This window comes from Equus quagga, chromosome 3, assembly GCF_021613505.1.
Source record: "Equus quagga isolate Etosha38 chromosome 3, UCLA_HA_Equagga_1.0, whole genome shotgun sequence".
In the NCBI taxonomy this organism is placed as follows: domain Eukaryota; kingdom Metazoa; phylum Chordata; class Mammalia; order Perissodactyla; family Equidae; genus Equus; species Equus quagga.
Window position 1 is genome coordinate 75,329,197 of NC_060269.1, and position 20,825 is coordinate 75,350,021.

General features: G+C 38.8%; 1 protein-coding gene across 3 annotated transcripts in view; it reads left to right on the plus strand.

Annotated features, from left to right (window-relative positions):
• EMCN (endomucin) overlaps positions 1–20,825 on the plus strand; it is a 119,337-nt gene that overhangs the window by 48,920 nt on the left and 49,592 nt on the right. For all 3 annotated transcript variants that reach the window (XM_046656385.1, XM_046656384.1, XM_046656386.1), the window contains 2 exons: positions 736–843; positions 11,354–11,392. In XM_046656385.1, the coding sequence (XP_046512341.1) occupies positions 736–843; positions 11,354–11,392 (147 nt within the window). The remainder of the gene's footprint in view (positions 1–735; positions 844–11,353; positions 11,393–20,825) is intronic.

The following is a 20,825-nucleotide window of genomic DNA, read 5'->3' on the forward strand; positions in this document are numbered from 1 at the left end:
TCTTTGCTAATTCAATGTTTGCCATGCTGAACTTTGAAAAAACTGAAGGGCATTTATCATTTTGTTTTTATAATATTTGTGCAAATATGGATTGTTTCAATTAGTCATATTCCAACGTTATTTTTGAAAGCTCAGCTTATCTTTCCTTTGTTGTTAATTTTCGTGGGTTTTTTTTTCAAAAAATGAACTAAGTATAATTAATAGTTTATTCTACGTACTTCCTGTTATCCCGCTCCTGCTGGCTGTTCCACCTACGTGAAAATTCTTTCCCTGGCAGCATAGGAACCATGGCATCATCTTCAACTACTACCCCTTCTTTACCACTCCCTTTCTGGGGTAGCTGAGTGACTAATTTTTGCATCAGAAAAGCTTGGATTCAGATCCTGGCTCTCTGCTGTTAAAGTTTTGTGACTGTGGCGAAATTATTTAACTCTTGTGAGTCTTATATATAAAAATTATGATCATAATTATTACTTAATTTATAAGATTACTGTTATAAGCAAATGAAATAACCTATAGCAGGCATATAGGAGAGTCTGCTGTCCTTCCATTTTCTTTAATGTAATTAAGTGGATCAACAAAAGTAGACATCAAAATGCTGGATTTCTAAATCTTGATCAGAAGATTTTCAATAACTAGTCTTCAAGTTGTAACTGATGTTATTATTAATAGTAATGAAACTATCTAGTGATTGGTTACATTCCTAATGGCTGTGCATTCTTTTTACATAATTAGAAGCCACAACCAGTGTCACGAAGGGGGAGTTCATCACTACAAATACAACAGTTACAAGTCTTCCAGTTTCTGATGCTGTTTCAACATTACAAAGTTCCCACAACAAGAGTAAGTATAAGAATTTGTGCTGAAATGTATGTATGGGAAACTAGCATGTTGGAGAGAATTTGACTCAGAATGTTTTTCAACCCGCAGCTACCAAAGAACCATGCCCCACCTATATTCTCTCCTAGACTCCACCAAGTGGGACAATCACTTGACAACTTTGCTTTGTACACTGATACTCTGTCCCTTCATAGCACAAATGGGTGGGCACCAAGGAAGATCAATTCAAGGTTAAGCCTATGATGCTGCCTGGCACAAAAGGTGAGCTTGGCCAACCAATTAGACAACTTTGATGAAATGGGAAAATTCTTAGAAAGAAAGAAATTTCCAAAACTAACTTAAGAAGAGAGGAAGTCTGAAAAGACCAAGAACAAAGACATTGCATTAGAAATGTAAAATGATCCCATGAAGAAATCTCCAAGAAGGATGGCTTCAATTGTGAATTCAATAAAATATTTTCAAAAGAAGTAATATCAATTCTTCTCAAACCCTTTCAGGAAGTAGAGGAGGAGGCAACACTGCACAGGTAATTATCTGAGGCCAGTATTATTCTGATAGAAAAGCTAGAAAAGAATGAAAAGAAAAAACAAGTAAAGAAAACTGCAGACCAATATCATTCATGAGCATAGATGCAAATAGCCTTAAGAAAATATTAGCAAACCAAATTTAGAAACATATAAAAGGGATAGAAAACATGAACAAATGGGATTTATCCAGGAATGCAAGTTTGGTTTAACATATAAAAATCAAGTAATGTCATACACCATATTAGTAGAATCAGTAGATGCAGAGAGAGCACTTAACAAAATTTAAAATCCACTCATAAATAAGACTTTCAATGAACTAGAAATAAAATGTAACTTCCTGAAACTGATAAAAGACATCTATAAAAAAGCATACAGCAAACATCATATTTAATAATGAAACACTTCATGCTTTTCTCTTAAGATTTGGAACACAGGAAAGATGTCCATTTTTACCATTTCTGTTCAAAATTATAACCAAAGGTTTTAGATAGTGCAATAAGATGGTAGCTAGATGGCAAGATAGGTGGACAGGCAGATATATCCATTTATCTAGATTGGGAAAAAGTAAAACAGTTTTTCTTAGCAGACTACACCATCTGTGTAGAAAATCCAAAGAATCCCTAAGAAAATTACTAGAACTAATAAAGAGTATTTCATATTACAGGTTACAAGATATACAAAAATGAATCATATTTCTATATGTTAGCAATGACAATCCAAAAATAAAATTTGAAAATTAATGCCTTTCACAATAGCATCAGAAAGAATAAAATATAAATTTAACAATAGAAGTGCAAGATTTTTACAGTGACTACAAAACATTTCTATGAGAAATTAAATACCTAAATAAATGAAGAGATGTTACATATTCATGGATTGAAAGACTCAATATTTTAAAATGGCAGTTCTTCCCATGTTGATAAATAATTGATTAATCTAGTCAATGCAAACCTTATCAGAATCATAGCAAGATTCTTTTTAGAAATTTATATGCTGATCCTAAAATGTATATGGAAGTAGAAAGGACATAGAAGAGTCAAAATGCTTTTGACAAAGAAGAACAAAGTTGGAGGACTTACACAACCCATTTTCAAAACTTATTCTAAAGCTATAGTAATAAAGACAGGGTGTTATTGACATAATGAATATTAATAGTAGCATTATTCATAATAGTCACACTGAAAACAATCCAAAATGTCCAGGAACTGGTGAAATGGAATATCTCATTGGATTTTCCATTTGGAATGAGTTTGGAATATTCCAAAACATGAGATATCCATACAATGGAATACTGCTCAATTTAAAGGAGCAAAATACTAATATATCCTGTAGCACTATAAACCTCAGAAACACATGCTCAGTGAAAGAAGCCTTTCACACAACACAACATATTCTATGATTCTGTTTACAGGAAATATTCAGAATGGATATTTTTATAGGGACAAAAAGCAGATAAGTGTTTGCCTAAACCTGGAGGTGGGACTGGGGATTGACTGCAAAAACCTCAAGCAATTTTTTGTGTTGATGAAAATGTTCCAAAACTGGATTATAGTGATGTTGCACAACTATAGATTTACTAAAATTTCTTGAGTTGTATACTTAAAATGACTACATTTAGTGTGAATTTCCTTATAAAGCTTTATTTAAAAACAAAGGAAAAGGTCTGGCCCAGTGGCGTAGTGGTTGGGTCTGTGTGCTCTGCTTCAGTGGCCAGAGGTTCGTGGTTTCAGATCCCGGGCATGGACCTACACACCACTCATCAAGCCATGCTGTGGCAACATCCCACATACAAAGAATAGAGGAAGACTGGCATGGATGTTAGCTCAGGGACAGTCTTCCTCACCAAAAAAAGAAGAAAGAAAGAAAAAAAGAAAAGAAAATGTTGAACAAGGCCAATTAAATTTCTTTTGTGGGTAATCTGAACTAGTAAACTCAAACAAACAAACAAAAAATGATTAGCTGTGGGAACTGAAGCAGCAAGATTTTAGTAAAGTGAGTCTGAGACAGTCATGGTGATCCCTGTGTATGCCTACGGCGTAAGGAAGTAGATACTAAGAGTAAGTAGAGTTGATAGAGAAGAAGGGACAGAATATGTGGGGAGATGAGAGACCCCATGAACAAGATTAAGTTGTTCATGAGAGACAGAGAGAGGAGCAGGAACTATAGCTCCCCTGACTTGTGACAGCTTTCCAATTCCAGTCCACATGTATCTTCACAGAAAGCACTTCCCGCAGCCTGGCTTCCATGATATGAAGTAATCTGTACTTCTAGTCAAAATATCCTGACTAGGAAAGTGAGTGATCTGCCATAACAGCCTTCTCAGATACTGTTCATTATAAATAATGGATGCCTTTTGGCATGTCCACAGTCCTTAATAAGAAGCAGCTACGAATGATTCATAGTCTCGAAGTCTCTTCTTGGGAGACCTCTGAGGTAGGAAGAGATGGCGGGCGGGAACTGTGGATGTCCAAGACCCAGTCTTGTCCAGAAACACATCAGGAACTTTCATTTTCTCCATTTTTATTCTAATCATCTTAAGCGCAACATAAAGAAGGTTATATAGAAGGAGTCAAATTTCATACAATAATTGTAAACTAATAATTTTATTTAATGAGACGATCACAACATAGAGGACTTTGAAGAGTCATTTCCCCTTCATATGAATAATATTTCACTGTGGTAATTTTTTGGCTTCTGATGAGTAGAATCTACTTTGTAGGCACAGTAGGTCTGAAAGGTACCTTTAGCCAACTGAAACCCCATCCATCACATAACGTGATTGCCCTGAATACAAACAAGAATAAAAGTAAACATGCATCTGCAAAATGTGTAGCACTTGAAGATTAAGCTCAAATAATTTGTATTCTGCACTAACACCCACCCATTCAGTGACTGATGATGAAAATGTCATTGAGGGAGCATGGTTTATTAAAGTTAGCACTTATGTAGAAGTGTGTGGTCAGCCCCATGAGTCACTTAAGACTTAATTTTACTTTGATTCATGCAGCAAAATGCCTTCTGCTTCTCAGTTTTGGGGACTATTGTATTTATTTAGCTTCTAAACACAGTTTAAAGTGGCTTTCTTCCAAGTAGTTTTAAAAAAATACACCCACAAAGCCATTTCTTGAAAAATGAAACACCCTGGAAAGCAGGATAATGAAATAAGGGTATTTACTGCTTCCCTTTGCATTTGCAGATTGATTAACCAGTTCTATACTAAGTACTTTAGATATTTTGTTGTAAAACTCATTCCTTGGGCAGCCATCGCTCCCCAGATCTCTCTCGTTCCCCAAAGTGTTTCCTGCTTAGCATGGTCCCCACTTGATAGAATGAGCTTGCACACATTTCCCTTTGTGCATGATGGAGCTAGGAGCCAGCCCAGATTCCTGGTGAGCAGAGCAATGCTCCCCTCCATCTCCATCCCTCACACACGGCAACATTCAGATTTAGTGGAGCCAACACAGAGCGACAGAAAGAGAACAAAACCATCTACTGGTAGGGGACGGTTGAACACTGAAGATTCATCCCCCTCCTTACACATGTAGGCACTGGGTCCTCAGATGCCACTGTGGCACATCATCTCAAGTGCAGACTGGCTTTAGAGTAGAGGACAGTTAGTGAAGTTTATTGCTTTACTCCCTAGAAAGGTGGAATGTAGATCAAAAAAGAAGCATGTCCTCAAAACATCTCTTTTTAATTGTTTCCCATTCTCTCAAAGTTGTATGTATTTCTCCTGTTTTACTCTTTTATTCTGCCTGCAGAAGACAAATTTCTAGAATCCTAGAATTTTTACGGTAGAAGTCCTCATGAATTTAGTGTTCTGATTTTATAGTTAAAGAAATGAGGTCATTTGGAATTAATCAATAAATTAATTTAGTCACTAAAAATCTTTTGGAGGGCATCTGCATGCCTGGCACACCTCCCAGCCTTTGGGAGTGGCCAGCATCCTCTGGTTCCATGGTTTGTAGATGCATCACTATAATCCCTGCCACTGTCTTCACATAGCCCTCTCCTCTGTACCTCCTCTGATGCTGTCTTCTCTTCTCATAAAGACACTTGTGTATAGGGCCCATCCTAATCTAGAATGATCTCCTCTCGAGATCCTTAACTTAATTACGACTGCAAAGATCCTTTCACCAATAAGGTCACATTCACAAGTTCCAGGTGCACATAACCTTTTCATGGGGGAGGGTCACCATTTAACCCACTCCAGACCAAGTCCTGAATCTACGTTTACTGCACCTACATTCGTCATCCATTCATCGTCATTGTCTATATGCAGGATTACTCCTCTGGGCACAGGGGTGTGGGTGGGGCGGCAGGGGGTGGATTCAAAGGAAATGTCAATCACAGGAGTCCCCACTCTCTAATATCGAAACTGTAAAGGGATTGAGTGCAAAACTCTGTTGTAAAACTACAAATTTTCTCCTCTTCCTGAGTTCCCTATTTCTGCTATTGGCTTAAAATGTGACTCTCTCTGAGTCTAGTCATCCAGGTTCCTATAGCCAGATTTGTAAGCAGGCGTGGTGCCCATTGTAAGAGACTAGTTCCACTGGAAGGAGAGACTATTGCTCTTTCTCTCTTTGGTGAATTCTCACTTGGCCAAGGAGAAAATGTGGAAGAACATTATAGGCAGAAGGCAAATTGCGATGGACAAAGTGCCGATATATAATTCTACAAAGGCGGGCACTTGGATAAAAATACCTGTGAGGGTTTTGCCAAGCCACAGCTTCTGCTGCCACAGAATATACGATAGCAGACTTGAAATTTGAAGGGAAAATCTGGCTTTTGTTAGGCAGAAATAAATAACATTTATAAGTAATAAGTAGATTATTAAGTAGGAGTTAACATTTATATGTATTAAATAGTTTATCATACATTTTTCCTTTTTGCATCATTTATCCCAGTTTAATATGGAGTTTACTTTTATACAAAAGGTATAAATAATTGTACAATAACCAAGTAGGCATTTTAAAAACACTACTGACTGAACCTGAGAATGGCCTACGCCTAAGCCTGTGCTTTTTAAGGCACCACACCCTTCTGAAAATAAAAATTAGGCACTCCAGTCATGCCAAGAGGAAGTTAGCTTGTTGGTATGAATCATAATTCTGAAGTCAGATTGCTTAGGTTCAAATAATAGCACAACCGTTTATTTGTACTATGCCTTTGGTAAACCACTTAACTTCTCTGTGCCTCAGTTTCCTCATCTGTAAAATAGTTATAAGATTATACCCTTACAGGATTCTTGTGAAGATTAAATGAGATAAAACATGTAAAGCTTAAAATAGTGTCTGGCAAGTAAACACAATAAATGTTAGCTATTATTTTTTAATAATAATCCTTATAAAAGCCAGGCAATGTTGGTATTTATGATATCAGTTTCACAAATAAGGAAACAAGTTCAGAAAGACTAAATAACTTGGCTAAGCTTAAATTGAAAGGATGAAATTCAAACACTGTTTTTCCTGCCCCAAACTCCATAAACTCTTGACTATACCACACTTGTTCTTGATACAACTATTCCAAAAAAGTATTTAAAGATATTGGAAAACAACTAGCTTTTAATTGGGTGTATCATATGCTTAGCCATCCTTGGTGGTCTAGTGGTTAAGATCTGGCGCTCTCACTGCCACAGCGTGGGTTCCTTTCCTGGTCAGGGAACCACACTGCCTGTCTGTCAGTTGTCATACTGTGGTGGTTGCGTGTGGCTGTGATGCTGAAAGCTCTGCCACCAGGTCACCCATGGTGGACAGGTTTCAGTGGAGCTTTCAGACTAAGACAGACTAAGAAAGAGGACCTGGCCACCCACCTCCAAAAAAAATTTGCCATGAAAACCCCAACAATAGCATCAGAGCATTGTCTGATGTGGTACTGGAAGGTCAGGGGTTTGCGCTGCCATCCACAGGGTCACTAGGAGTTGGAACTGACTCCACAGTACTAGCAACAAAAATCACATGCTTGACAAGTCGATATTCAATGATTCTAACACAACACAGTGACCGGCATGCTGAATAACCCTGGGATTCTAACCAGAGGGGCTCTCTCCCTGTTGCCCATCGTGCCAGGTTTCCTCTTGACTGCGTGGGTTTTTCTCATCCTGCCCTCCTCATTTGTGTGGTCCTTGTTTCTTCTTCCCCTTTTTCTCCCTCCAATTGCTTATTCAAATTCCTCCCATCCATCAAGAACCTCTACAGGATTTACCTCAGTATTTCCCTCAGCTTAATGAGTCTTGCCAGATATGCGTACCATCTGCCCTGTTATTTATTTAGAAGTTTCTTTAAATTGAGGCACTTTTTATTCTTAAATTTGTTTGAAAAGGAAACCATCATAAATGAAAGACTTGTTTCACTTGGCGTAGATAAACAGGAACTGTAAAACCACTGCAGTAAACAAAATAAAATTAAATTCTAGCTAGATTTTATGGTTTGCCAAGGCTTTGAGTTTGAAGTTTGCTCATTCTTGTTTAAAAAATAGATCAAGATAAGCACATAGTAGGTATTAATTATATATTTGCATCAAACTGAAATTTTGAAACTTCCTCATTGGAATAATCAAACTGAAAGAAAGCTGAAAAGAAAGTAACTTTCTCCTTGGGTGTTTCAATCTTACTTAATGCCACTGTCCAGTACTGCCATATAGAATCTCTCTCAGAATCCTCTGCATCCTGTCCTTTGGAAAACATTAATTTGTCTGGTTGCTAAGCCTCATTATTTCTTTTGTGAATTGCACCATTTGTCTGTTCCCCTCATTTAGGAACTTAATCATAACGTATGATATTGAATTAGTTTGTATCATTTCATGTGGGCAGATACAAGAAGAATCCTCAGGATAACAAAGTGTTAGTCACAAGTCAGAGTTTAGCCAAACCAGAAATAATCTTACATACAAGGACTCACTGTGTATGGGACAACTTGAATTGGTCATAATAAATTATTTTAAAGCAAATCAGTGAAAGATTATATGTGGGAAGGGCTGTATATATTCCTTCTCCTGGACTTGTTAATGATTTTTTCTGTGTGTAACTATATACATCCATCCATATATACAACTAAATATAGCTAGAAACACAATATCCTTTGTAAGATAAGAATATTTAGCAAAGTTATTTTTTGTATAGTTGTTTAAGCTTTCTTTTTTAGAAGCTAACTGTTTGAGTAAAGTTTAGCTTTGGATTAATGTGGATTAAAGTTTAGCAATTTAGAAGTCCATTTGCATTTCATAAGACTTCCATTTCACATTATAAAATCAAAGTCAACAAACAGATTTTGAATTGCCAACCACTGTGACTAAGGTTTTGGTCTTTACTAAACATCTAAGTTTGAGAACAGGTTAACGGAAGTGCACTACGCTCGTCTGCTATTTGACCTTACTCACTTCCTCTATAGATTAGAGCTTGGACTTTTCTCAAAACACATATGTATTATGAAAGTTATAGGTAAAAACCAGGAATAGTTGCCAATGTCTTCACATTTCTTTAAGTCCCACAATTTTAACCATATTCTGTAGCATTCACCTCTCTTTTAGCTTTTATATCTGCAGAACTGAATCCAAATTTGTAAGTGGTATGCCATATGAGAACACTTTATTATAGCCAAAATAATATCTCTTTGATTTCAGGGAAAAAGCATATATTCTAGTACTGATTATATATTTAAGATTTGCAGTATTTTGTCCTCAGGATAACAATATATTCATTTATATATAAAAAGCCTGGACCTCTTAGGAGTCAAGATAAGGGTTTTGAATTGGTGTATGTTATATTTTTTTTAAGATTCAGCTACATCTTAAGACATAGTTATTTTTGTTTTATATGATATGTCCGTCTAAAATTATTATGCATTTTTGAAGACTGAGAAAAAATGCAAATATAGTCAGAAGGTTTTATCTGATGTGAGTTTAAAAATTTTTCCTTCTCAATGAAGTCTATCAGCAAGAAAGGTCATGACCTGATATTAATAACAAGGGAAACAAAGGATTTTAATTTTCTTTGTATTCTAATCCTCTAGCAGCTGATAAATATTTTAACTGCATCTTCCAAATACAGCATTATGGCATGTTCAAAAGTATTTTCACTAGTTATCAAAAGTAGGGCTTAATTACATAAGCTTTCCATTTGGAACAATTCAGTGGAAGGAAAAGCTGTCTATTTTAGTAAAAGAAGATGGACATTAGAACCAACAGCCCTAAATTAAAATCGTGGCCCCCCTCTTGAGAAAGTAGTTTCACTTCTCTTAGCTAATATTTGCAGATGAACAAAATGGGAATAATAATATCTCTCTGGTAGACATCAGCAAATAATATATGGAACTGATCATGTGTTGTTTTAAGAATGGTAGCTATCATTATCCAGCTAGCAATTTTAAATAGAGCATTCGTTTTCCCTTAACAATTGAACTCAGGTAGGTAGAATTAGTCTCATTTGTTAGTATCATTATTTTCTATTCTCATTCGTTTATTCCATGTGTTTTTACTGGAGACCTATTTTGCCACCTCCTGGCGGTGGGCCCTGAAATGGTGGCTCTGAGTAAAACAAGAGGTCCCTCTCCTCACAGGGCTCACATTCTGATGTCAAAAAAAAATTTTTAAATAAAGCAAATGTCACTGTAGTAATAAAAGTACTGTTGAGCAAATGAAGCAGGATGGTGGGCTAGTGGGAAGGGATATGAGGAGACAGCTTTACCTAAGGTGGTTGCAAAGACTTCTGTGAGTGGTGACATCTGAGCAGAGTCCCGAAAGGGAGAAGGAGCGGATGTAAGCCTGCGAGGACCACGCGAGGCACAGGAAGAGCAGCAGGGAAGCCTGAGGCAGGAAGGGCCCCGAGACAGGGTGAAACGGGCTGAAGGGTTGGAGATGAATTGAGGAGCATGTAAAGACTTACCAGCCATAGTAAGGAGAAGAATGGGGAGCCATTGGGGCAGCCAAGTTTAAATTCAGAAAGATTTCTCTAGGTGGCTACTGCAGATTCTGAGGGGAAAGATATGGGTGCTAGATGAACTGTAGCCTATTAAACGGTGAGAAGACATATTTGGAATATATTTTGAAGCTGGAGCTGATGGGGGTGAGAAAAAGAGGAGAAGCAAGAGAGGCCACTACTTTTTGGCTTGTGCACCTGGGGGACAATTGACCCACGAAGGTCCAGGAAGGGGCAGAGTTGAGGATGCCAGTCAAGAGCCCTGCCTGGGCATGTTAAATTTGAGATGCTGACGGACAGTCAAGTGAAGATACAAAAGAGGCAAACATGTTTTTAAACTATCATTATTGGGCTTCTATTTGTTTCAAAATTATTTTCTCTATTTTTCACATAGCAAATCTTGCTCGTGGGCATATACTCAAAGTTGCTGAAGTGATCTTTGATTATAATTCTCTCAAGTGATTTTACTTGTAGAAAGCTCTTCTAGACTATATTTTCTTTAAAAGAATTCCCTATGTTTTAAAGACATCTGTCTGGGACTTTCTAAATCCTCCTCCTCAGGAGAAGCATGATATTTTAGTAGGAATATGACACACGGCAGTGCCACTCATGAGGCACATACCAAAGCCTGGAGTTGTCTGTGTTATCTTGGTGTATTCAAGATGTAAGCCTGTACCAGGTTCTCTAAAGCAGGATTCAACAAGCTGGGGGTCACAGGCAAATCCAGCCCCTGTCTGTTTTTCTGAATGAAGTTTCATTGGAACACGGTCAAACCTATTCATCAGGTACTGTGTATGGCTGCATACACACTACACTGGCAATGTTGAGTGGTCCCTACAGAGCCTTATGGCCCACGAAGCCTAAAATATTTACTACTTGGCCTTTAAAAAATGTTAGCTGACCTCTGTTCTAAAGTTTCTTCTGATCATGCAGCCTCATGATTTCATGATTTGAGGAAAAGTGCATCAGAAATGAGCTAAGATCTATATCCATTTACCACCTGAAACAATTCTAAGAACAGACCTGATATTCAACATTTAATTTTAGTGATTTGCTTTTCTTTCCTTTACAGCTGAGAATCAGAATTCAACCAAAACAACAGAAAGAACAGGTAAGTTAATTTTGTTTCCTCTGAAAATATTCATGGGTAAAATCCCAAGAATGAGACAAAGTAGATGAATCAGTTTGAGGGCAGAGTGAAATAGTGCAGAGGAAAATGTTACATGGCAACTGAAATGTTTAGGAGATCTTGAGTTAAAAACAACGCAGACCAGGAGAATGTCTAGTGTAATAACTGCAGTAGTCATGTAGGTAGGGAGTGATGAGTCATAGGGGGCTTCAGATAACCTTATGTTAAGATCAGAGGTGGGGGAGACTGTTTTCCCCTTTAGCTGTGGATATGGTTTACACTGGGTGGGGAAAGCAGTTCAGAAAGACAAGGAAAGTGTTCATGGAAGAAGTGACCTTCCAGGGTCGGATTATTCTGCTCGCTCGTTTCTCTAGCTTGGAGTTCAGCGCTAATGAGGATATGGGAAAGACCCACTAAAAAGTGACGAAGGGCTATTTATTCCCTACAGTTATGTGTAGACATTTTGTGGCCATTACAATAATTGTAAGCAATGATGGAATTCACTTTTCTTTAGCCTTATCATTTTCCCACAGACAGGCAGAGCTGATAACTTGTCCTTGAAAATGAACCTCTTGATTTCTTTGATAAGAGACCTCAGCTCTGAAAAAAAGTGGACCAACATGCCTCAGTGTACTGGGAAAGAAATAAACCATTTGCCCTTAATTTTCTCGAAAATACAACTGCATTAGTCAGGATTCTCCAGAGAAACAGAACAATAGGATGGAGATATACATGTGTACACATATCTAAATCTCTAAAGAGATTTGCTATAAGGAGTTGGCTCATACTTTATGGAGGCTGAGAAGTCCCAAGATCTGCAGTTGGCAAGCTGGAGGCCTGGAGACCTGGGGCAGCGGATGGTGCTGTTCCAGTCCAAGTCCAAAGGCCTGAGAGTCGGAGGAGCCAGCGGTGTAAACAACAGTCTGGGAAGCAGCAAGCTCAAGACCCAGGAAAAGCCAGGATTTCAGTTTAAGTTCAAAAGAAGGGAAAGACCAATGACCCAGCTCAAGGCAGTTGGGCAGGAGGAGTTCCTTTTTACTTGAAGGAGGATCAGGCTTTTTGTTCTATTCAAGCCTTCAACTGACTGGATGAAAGCCACCCATAGTGGGGAGGGAAGTCTCCTTTCCTCAGTCTACTGACTCAAACGTTCATCTTACCACTGTCACAGACACACCCGGAATAATACTTGACCAAATATCTGGGCACCTTCATGAGCAAGGCAAATTGACACATAAAATTAATCATCACAACAGCAGTCCCATAGTGACCAGCACAACCTGTGAAAGATCTCAATGTACCATCTTCTTTAATGTCCTTAACTATGTTTCAAAGCCTCACTTGCATCATTCCACCTTTGATGGAAAATCAGCAGCCAGAACAGACATTACTAGTTCTGTCAAACCTGCCCACGGGCCTTTGGAACGGAGGACACTCCGTCCTGACTTATTTAGTGTGCTCCACACTCTGTGTGATGCCTGGGGACCAGTCGCTGATCTATAGGAATTCATATAAAGTGAAGCATGAATCATTCTATACAGAGAGTTGCTTAACTGAGTTTTCTAACTTTTAATGACAGAATCTTGACACTATTGTTCAATTAGGATCCACTCAAGCTACAAATACACCTGTAGCAAAGCAATAACCAGAGTTTTTTTTTTAACTTGGGAATTCTATGATGTTTAAAAGATTAGTTGAGAATAAAAGAACTCACTTATGGAATGGGAAAAATATCAATATTTATGTGGTAGGACCTGGCATAAACCTCCACTTAGGAAGCTGTATAAATTCTGGGTATACTAAGAGGTATGTCCTCCTGTCAGAGATCTGCTGAGTCTTTGAGAAGCTCTCTGCTCGGTTCTTACACCTCTCAGTCTACACGGAAAAATCCTAAAAACTCACAGTCTCAGCACCGAGCTTAGGAAGCGTCACATTTCCATGGTCCTGCTCAGGAGACGGGCTCCTCCACTGAACACTACGATGCGCTTGATTTAGTGCGTTGGGACCCATTCCCTCTGTCTCCTCATATGTATCTGCATGGTCTGGGACCTGTTGAAGGAAGGCGGTGTTCAACTTGTCTTGACAGGAGTAATACCTTCTTGACTGGGACCTGGATTGAAATAGATTATATTTCAAAACAAGGTATATATTCAAAACAAGAGGAATGTACTTATAACTCATTCCTACTGATATGTAGCAGCTTAGGCAGCATAGGGTCTTGGTTGACAGCAGAATCCAAAACCTGAATTCACATCCTGGCTCTGCTGCCTACTTGCTGTATGACCTTGGGAAAATTACTTAATCTCTCTGGGCTTCCGTTTCCACTTTTTATAATGCAAATATTAATAAAACAATAATTGACTGAGTTCATATTTATAAAACACTTAGAACAATGCCTGGCACATAGTGTCCTACAAGGGCTTGAAAATAAAATCCTTTTTAGTATTTTCATGTCTGTATTTTAGATGACTTACACTCACATTCTCAGAAAGCATATGGCATATTGAAAAGTTTCTTAATGTTTTCAGGTCATACTATTCAAATTGTGAATTTGAGGTAAGATGATGTATCTGTCTTGGGGGAAGTGTTAGAACATTCTAAACCTTTCAGAATCCTGAGAACACATTTCATTGATCTCATTGATAATGATGCCGTTAACAAGTAAGATGAACTCAACTCACTTAAAATATGTTGATTACATGACTTAATGGAAAGGAAACGGAAAGGATTTTGAGTCATACTTGGCTTATGTCTTAGCTTTTTCGCTTATTGTCAGATGTATTGCCTTATCTCTCTAAGCCACGGTATCTCTCATCTTTAAACACAGAATTAAATATGCTTAAGAACAAGGTGAAGTAGCACATATGGAAGTGAAGTAACACAGTGCCTCATTCATTCTTTGTATATTGTATGTAATTTTATGGAAATTAATAACTATTATACTCAAATCACAAAAGAAAAATACATCGTTCTTCTTCAACATACATTTCAACAGAGTTACCTAAAGTAAAAAATCGCCATTCACCGTTATTACTGGGTTAGGATGCTGTCACCTCAGGTTAGTCACATTGATGGCCCAAAGCAAAGTGAAGGGAATTTGAGACAAAGCTTTTTTTGCATTGCTTTAAGAGTACAACTAGGTCAGAAGGGTAAGGTCTGATGAGAGCAGAAATTAATTTTCATCATGTAAAGACACAGAAGTTCCCCTTTGATATTGTGCCCGTTAAGCAGATGGAGTGTGCTGTTATGGGTGAAAGTACATACTAGCTCGACAGAGGCTAGATTAAAAGGAACCGTGGCAAGAATCTAAAATCTTGAAGCCAGAAGAAACTTCAGGGATCATATCAGCATGTTGCCTCCCAAACACAGAATGGCACCAACCGTACTCATGGCGTTTACAGTCTGTGCCACTTAGGTGCCACTCACTGATCTAATAGTCCATCTTCCGCTCTGACGATGAAAGCCTAGAGTAGGGGACACTGGGCTTCCTTTGCCTGAGAGTCAGGATGCTCAGTCAGTTCCCATGGGCATGCTGGCAACTGTACGGATGCCTTGTATTAACTCTTACAAGGCGCTGCTTGTTTCTTCCATTTGCGTTTGTCCTGATTTCCAATTTCTATTTCATTCATCTTATGGTATGTATCAGGGTGTAAGCTCTTCAAATCCATTTGGTTAGGAGTTCGTTTATAAGTAAAATTCCATAAACAATAGCATAGTCTCTCTTATTTTGCTCCTGGACGCACTGTTTGCCTTATTCTTTACCTCTTGCTTCATGTCTGTCAGCTTGGGTGTGCCTCTCGCCTCCCCGTTAAGCCCCTCAATGCAACAGCTGCCTCTGTGCTACTTCCTTCGACAGCTACTGTCGACCCAGAGTAGGTGTCTATTTTTTCTATTATTGCAGAAAACGTGAAAAAATTAATGAAACAATGATTTTAAATACGTACCAGTCCTTCTATTAAGATAAAAACGATCGTCTTACTAATTTACTTTGTTTTTAACAGTCGTCACTTCTGCTGCCAAAAAGTTTGTTTATCCATTCCACAAAGACTTACAGACCCTGCTTCCAAAGCTGCTCCAGCGTTTGGGAGACATAGTGAGCAAAATACAGACCCTTGCCTCGAGGATCTTATATTCCGGTAGTGGAGACGAACTATGATCGAGAAACACGCTAACTACATGACATAGCAAGTTAGAAGGTGACAAGTGCGATGAGAGCAAATGCAGAGCCGTGTAGGAGGGAGGGGTCACGAGTGCTGGGGATGTGGGGACCAGTTCGCAGTGTTGAAAAACTAGTCAAGGTGAGCCGCTCTGAAGAGATTTGAGTAAATATGAGAAGAAGGTGAACCACCACGGGGGTAGGGGAAGAGCATCCAAGCAGAGCCAGAACTGGACGAGACGCCGGGGGTGTTTCAGACATGCGCCGAGTCCGTGGGCGGGGAGGCAGGGACTGGCCCGGCGGATGACCTAGGGTTTGGTGGGCTATTGCAAGGACTTTGGCTTTTTCTGTAAGTGGAATGGAGAAGCACTGGGGGTTTTGAGCAGAGGGGTGATATGATCTGATTCATGTTTTATAAGTATAACTCTGTGAGCTCAGGAGAGACTGTCAGCTGAAGCAAGGTTACCTTTTACAAATTTTCCAGGAGAGAGATGATGGTAGCTTGGACCGGGATGGTCACAGGTAGGTGGCACGAAATATCTAAATTCTGATATATTTTGGAGGTGCAGCCAGTAGATCTTCCTGATGATCGCATGTGGAGTACCATAGAAAAAGATGAGTCAAAAATAGCTCTGACGTCTTTGGCCTGGTCAATTGGAAGGAGTGACTGCCATCAGCCAGGATGGGAAGGCTTCAGAGAAAGCGGCTCAAGCTTGGACATGCTGAGTTTTAGATTTTTATTATTTGTCAGTAGGGAATCTAAATTTATGAATCTGGAGTTTAGGAAGGATTCCTGGGCTAGAAGTATAATTTGGGTGATCAGGCATTGACATTGTATTTAAATGTTGAAATTAAGTGAGATCACCAAAGAAATTAATGCAGTTAAAGATGAGGAGCAAGAACTAAGTCTTGGGGCCCTCCAAGATTGTGAGTCAGAAAGAAGACGAGGGACCAGCCAAGGAGACCAAGAAGAATAAGCCATAAGGTAGGAGAAAAACCAACAGAGTATGCTCTACTGGAAGCCACGTGAGGAAAATGTGTTAAGGAGGAGTGAATGATTTATTGTGTCAACATCTGAAAAGTTTTTCTTTTTTTTTTTTAAATGTGTGCTTTTTTGGTGAGGAAGATTGGCCCTTAGCTAACACCTGTTGCCAATTTTCCTCTTTTTTCTTTTTTTTCTTCCCCAAAGCCCCAGTACATAGTTGTATACCCTAGGTATAAGTCCCTCTAGCTCTTCCATGTGGGACACCACCACAGCATGGCCTGGGGAGCAGTGTGTAGGTCTGAGCCCAGGATCAAAACTGGCAAACCCCAGGCTGGCAAAGCAGTGTGTGCCAGCTTAACCACTCAAACACAGGGCCACCCCCTGTGAAGTTCTTTTTTAAAATGGGACATGAATCCATCAAATTGCAATTAGAGACCAGTTCCAATTATTTATAAATAATGGAAAACAATTAATAGTCATTCAATTCAATTGAGTTTTAGCCCCTCAGACACATATTAAATGTTCGTGTATCAAAAAGAAATGTAGGCAACACAAGGGAATAAAAATAATTTTATAAGAACACATAGTTTCACTTTCTTTCTCATACTAGCATGTTTTATCCTCTACTGTCTCTCACATTTATCTCCCATTTATGTCCATGTATTCTCTCCCCTCCCCCAAGGAAGGTTCTAGAAAGCCATCAGAGACTCTGAACACAAGTCCTCAGAGGAGTCTCTGGCTCCCAGGAATAGGCCTGCTTTCACATCCTTGCCAGGCTCAGTCATTGGCTGGGAGCATCCCGGGGGAGGCATCAGCCCAAAAACAGTGATGCAGTGCAGACAGCAGGCGGGGAAGGTGCTCAGTTATGCTGTCTGTAGTTGAAGGACTGTAGGCACATTCTCGTGGCCACCGCAGGAGCCCTGGAAAATCAATAAGGTCTTCTGTCTTTAAAACTCCAAATGATTTATCAAATAATTAGTTTACAGCAAGGGCCAAATATGTACCACTGTCAGATGCCAATGGGGTAAATTTGGGTACATATTGTTACAGCAGACTAGGTTCTGAGGGTCTCTGCCTCAAACAGTCTGCTCCAGGTTCTGGCCTGAAGTTTGCAAACTGCGTTTAAATCAAGACACAACATATCCACAATCACTACAGTCACCGAAAGTCAGGGTCCAGGAGCAAAACTCTGTCATCTAAGAGCACCAAATACTCCAGCATTTCCAGCTCCTGCCCAGAGCAAAGAAGCATCTGTAACATGGAGATGTCTGAAGAGTCTATTTCATGTATTTTTACACTTGGAATTTTTGAGAAAATAAGACAAATTGGTTAAAAGGTACAACTCTTTAACGGCCTAATCACAATATAATAATGGAATATTATCAAATAATGTAACATATTAATATAATATGACATATTATGTTACAATTTTATAATAGTATACATAATGTAAGCATATTAGTATTAGGTACTCTTCTAAGCAATTTGAATTTGTTTTTACTCATCTAATTTTCATAATAATACTATGATGTAGAACTATTATGATCATCATTTGTAGATGTGGAAACTCAGACACAGAGGTTAGGTGACTTGCCCAACGCCCCACAGCAAACAAGTGCTTAGAGCCCGATTTGAACCCATGTACTCCGTCTTCAGAATCATGCTCTTAACTACTTGCCTGTACCTCTCTTGCACCTCCTCTGCCAATGCTGCTTTACTAGTAACGAAGGGCAATAGTCTCAACAAAACCAAGAGATCGTCAGCTCTGAACACACCGTGTTCTTCCGTGTTAGTTGCAGAAGGAATCGTATTAGGTTCACGTCCGCTAATTCAGCCAAGAACCATAATTTCGTCAATACGATTATGCTAATTGGCAGGTTTTCTCTAATTGTGGGTCATATTTTCTTTTAAATACAAAAAAAAAAATACCAGAAGGAATTACATGTAGTAGAGGTAAATTGAGTGTGTGTACTGGATTCAGAAATAATTAATTAACTGAAGGTTGCAGTTAAAAGAAAAAAAACCCAAAAATTTTACAGTCTCTGTTCAAGGAGTCAATAAATCCTTCTTTGAAGAAGGGTTAGCTCTCCTGCCTACCTATGGATCATTAGCACTAGCAGTTGGCACTGGGCAGTAAACAAGTTTGACGTAGGAAAGCTTGAAGTTTCATCTGAAGAAGATCTATTATGCTCAGAACTGTAGCTGCCACTTAGCCTGCCTATGAGAAGGTAAGAAGGTAGGATGTGGAGTCTTGACAATGCTCCCGTGGGAAATCCCACGTGGATTAGTGTCATTTGTTATTTAATCAGCCATCTTGTTCTCTACCAACACAATCAAAAGAGCATTCATCCTCACTAAAACACTTGACACTGGAAAAAGCAACTAAAAGTACCAAGGTTTCAGCCAGTTCTCACTCTGATTTAATATTCCTTTTTCTGCCTGCTTAGTGCACTAGGCTGACATTTTTCTTTGTTCTTCTGGGCATATATCTGGCTTCCTCCCACAGATCTCTTGCATGGCAAGAACGGTACAGACTCTAAACATTATCTTCCCCCACAGATGTCAAAAATGTATGAGTGTGCAGTGCGTGCTGGGCTGTGGGTGGCAAAGAGGGAAAGATCCCAGGCGGTCATAGGCAGTATCAGTTTCTTTGATGCAGTTATAAAGACCTCAGTATGCCCAAGGGGGCCATAATGATAAGAGATGCTGTTGGTTCAGGCAAGCAGTCGCTACATTCCACTGCACATCCACAGTGGCCAGAGTTCCCCGTGGGGCACACCAGGAAGCTGCGATTCAGCAGAGAGAGAGAAGGCAAATGGGTGTGATAAAAAGAGATCACTTTTCCTACAAGGGACACAGAATGCTTTTTCAAACAATTTTCCAAATACAAATTATATTTTATCCCAAATTCACAAGAATAAATGCTTTAAACTTATAAAACGTTTAATTGTTTATATTTCCTTGAAACTTGTGGATTTTGAATAGGACATTTTTATTCCTAATTTTTTGTTGCAGTCTTTCTGACTGAAGATGGAAAATTTTAACTTAAGCAAACAAATAATCATAAAAATAAATTTTCTTTGGAAGAAAACAGCATGCACAGTGGTGGAAATGCAACCAAGCAACAGTTACTCTAGAAAAGGCACCCGGGGGTAAACAACTGCTGAGCTTGAAAGATGAAGATGAAGGAATCTTCTTTGATTTTTCCCCCAGTCCTTCTAATCGAAGTCTACATTGCAATCTTTCACTTCAAGCACTAAGAAACACTATAAAATCTGAATTCCTGTGCATTTATGTCCATTTTAAGTATTTTCAAGGGAAAAAATCACTATCACCCAAGTTATAGTATCTGAAATGTGAATAATGCTTTTGTATAGATTTGCATCCCACAAGAATGTCGTGCAGTAGATGATAAAGACTGTAGCCCTGGATAAGAGACTTACTCAAGTTTATTTGGCCAGTTCTTAAAGATGTAATACTGATATCTGGGTTTTGTGATTCTAACTGTAATCATTTTTACAGGACATATAGATGAACATATGATTTAGTGTACAATTGTATGTATTCTGTTATTCAACAGTAAACAGATCTTCACAAATGCAAATTGCTTGAATCTGCAAAGAAATCCAGTAAGAAGAGTTAATGCTATGGTCTGACTCTGGATTTGTGGTTTTCCTACAGTTAACACTCTACCACCAGATACATCACCTTCTAAAACCAGTAAATTACCCTCAATAACAATTCCAGAAAAAGTCTCACAGTCTCAGGGTATAACTTCTGTGTGTATGAGGGGAAACTTGCTTTGCTTGGGCCCTCCTCAAGAAAACCTTCCCAATCTTTTTTGTTACAATAACTTTATTGAGGTATAATTGATATCCAAAAAACCTGCACATCCACAGTCAAGGGAAGGCACAAAGAAACTTCCAAGGTGCTGAATTTGTCTGTCCCCTCGATTGTGGTGATGGTGTCACAGTCTGTGCAAGCGTCCAGACTTGTCAGTCTGCGTGCATCCACACCCCACCAATCCTGAGACAGGAAACAGAGCTCTTCCATATGGTGGAGAAAGGAGAGTCTCTTCAACAAATGGTGTTGGAAAACTGGACAGCCACATGCAAAAAAATGAAAGTAGGCCATTATCTTACACCATGCACAAAAATCAACTCAAAATGCATTAAAGACTTGAATGTAAGACCCAAAACCATGAAACTTCTAGAAGAAAACATAGGCAGTATGCTCTTTGACATTGGTCTGAGCAGCATATTTTCAAGTCCCATGTC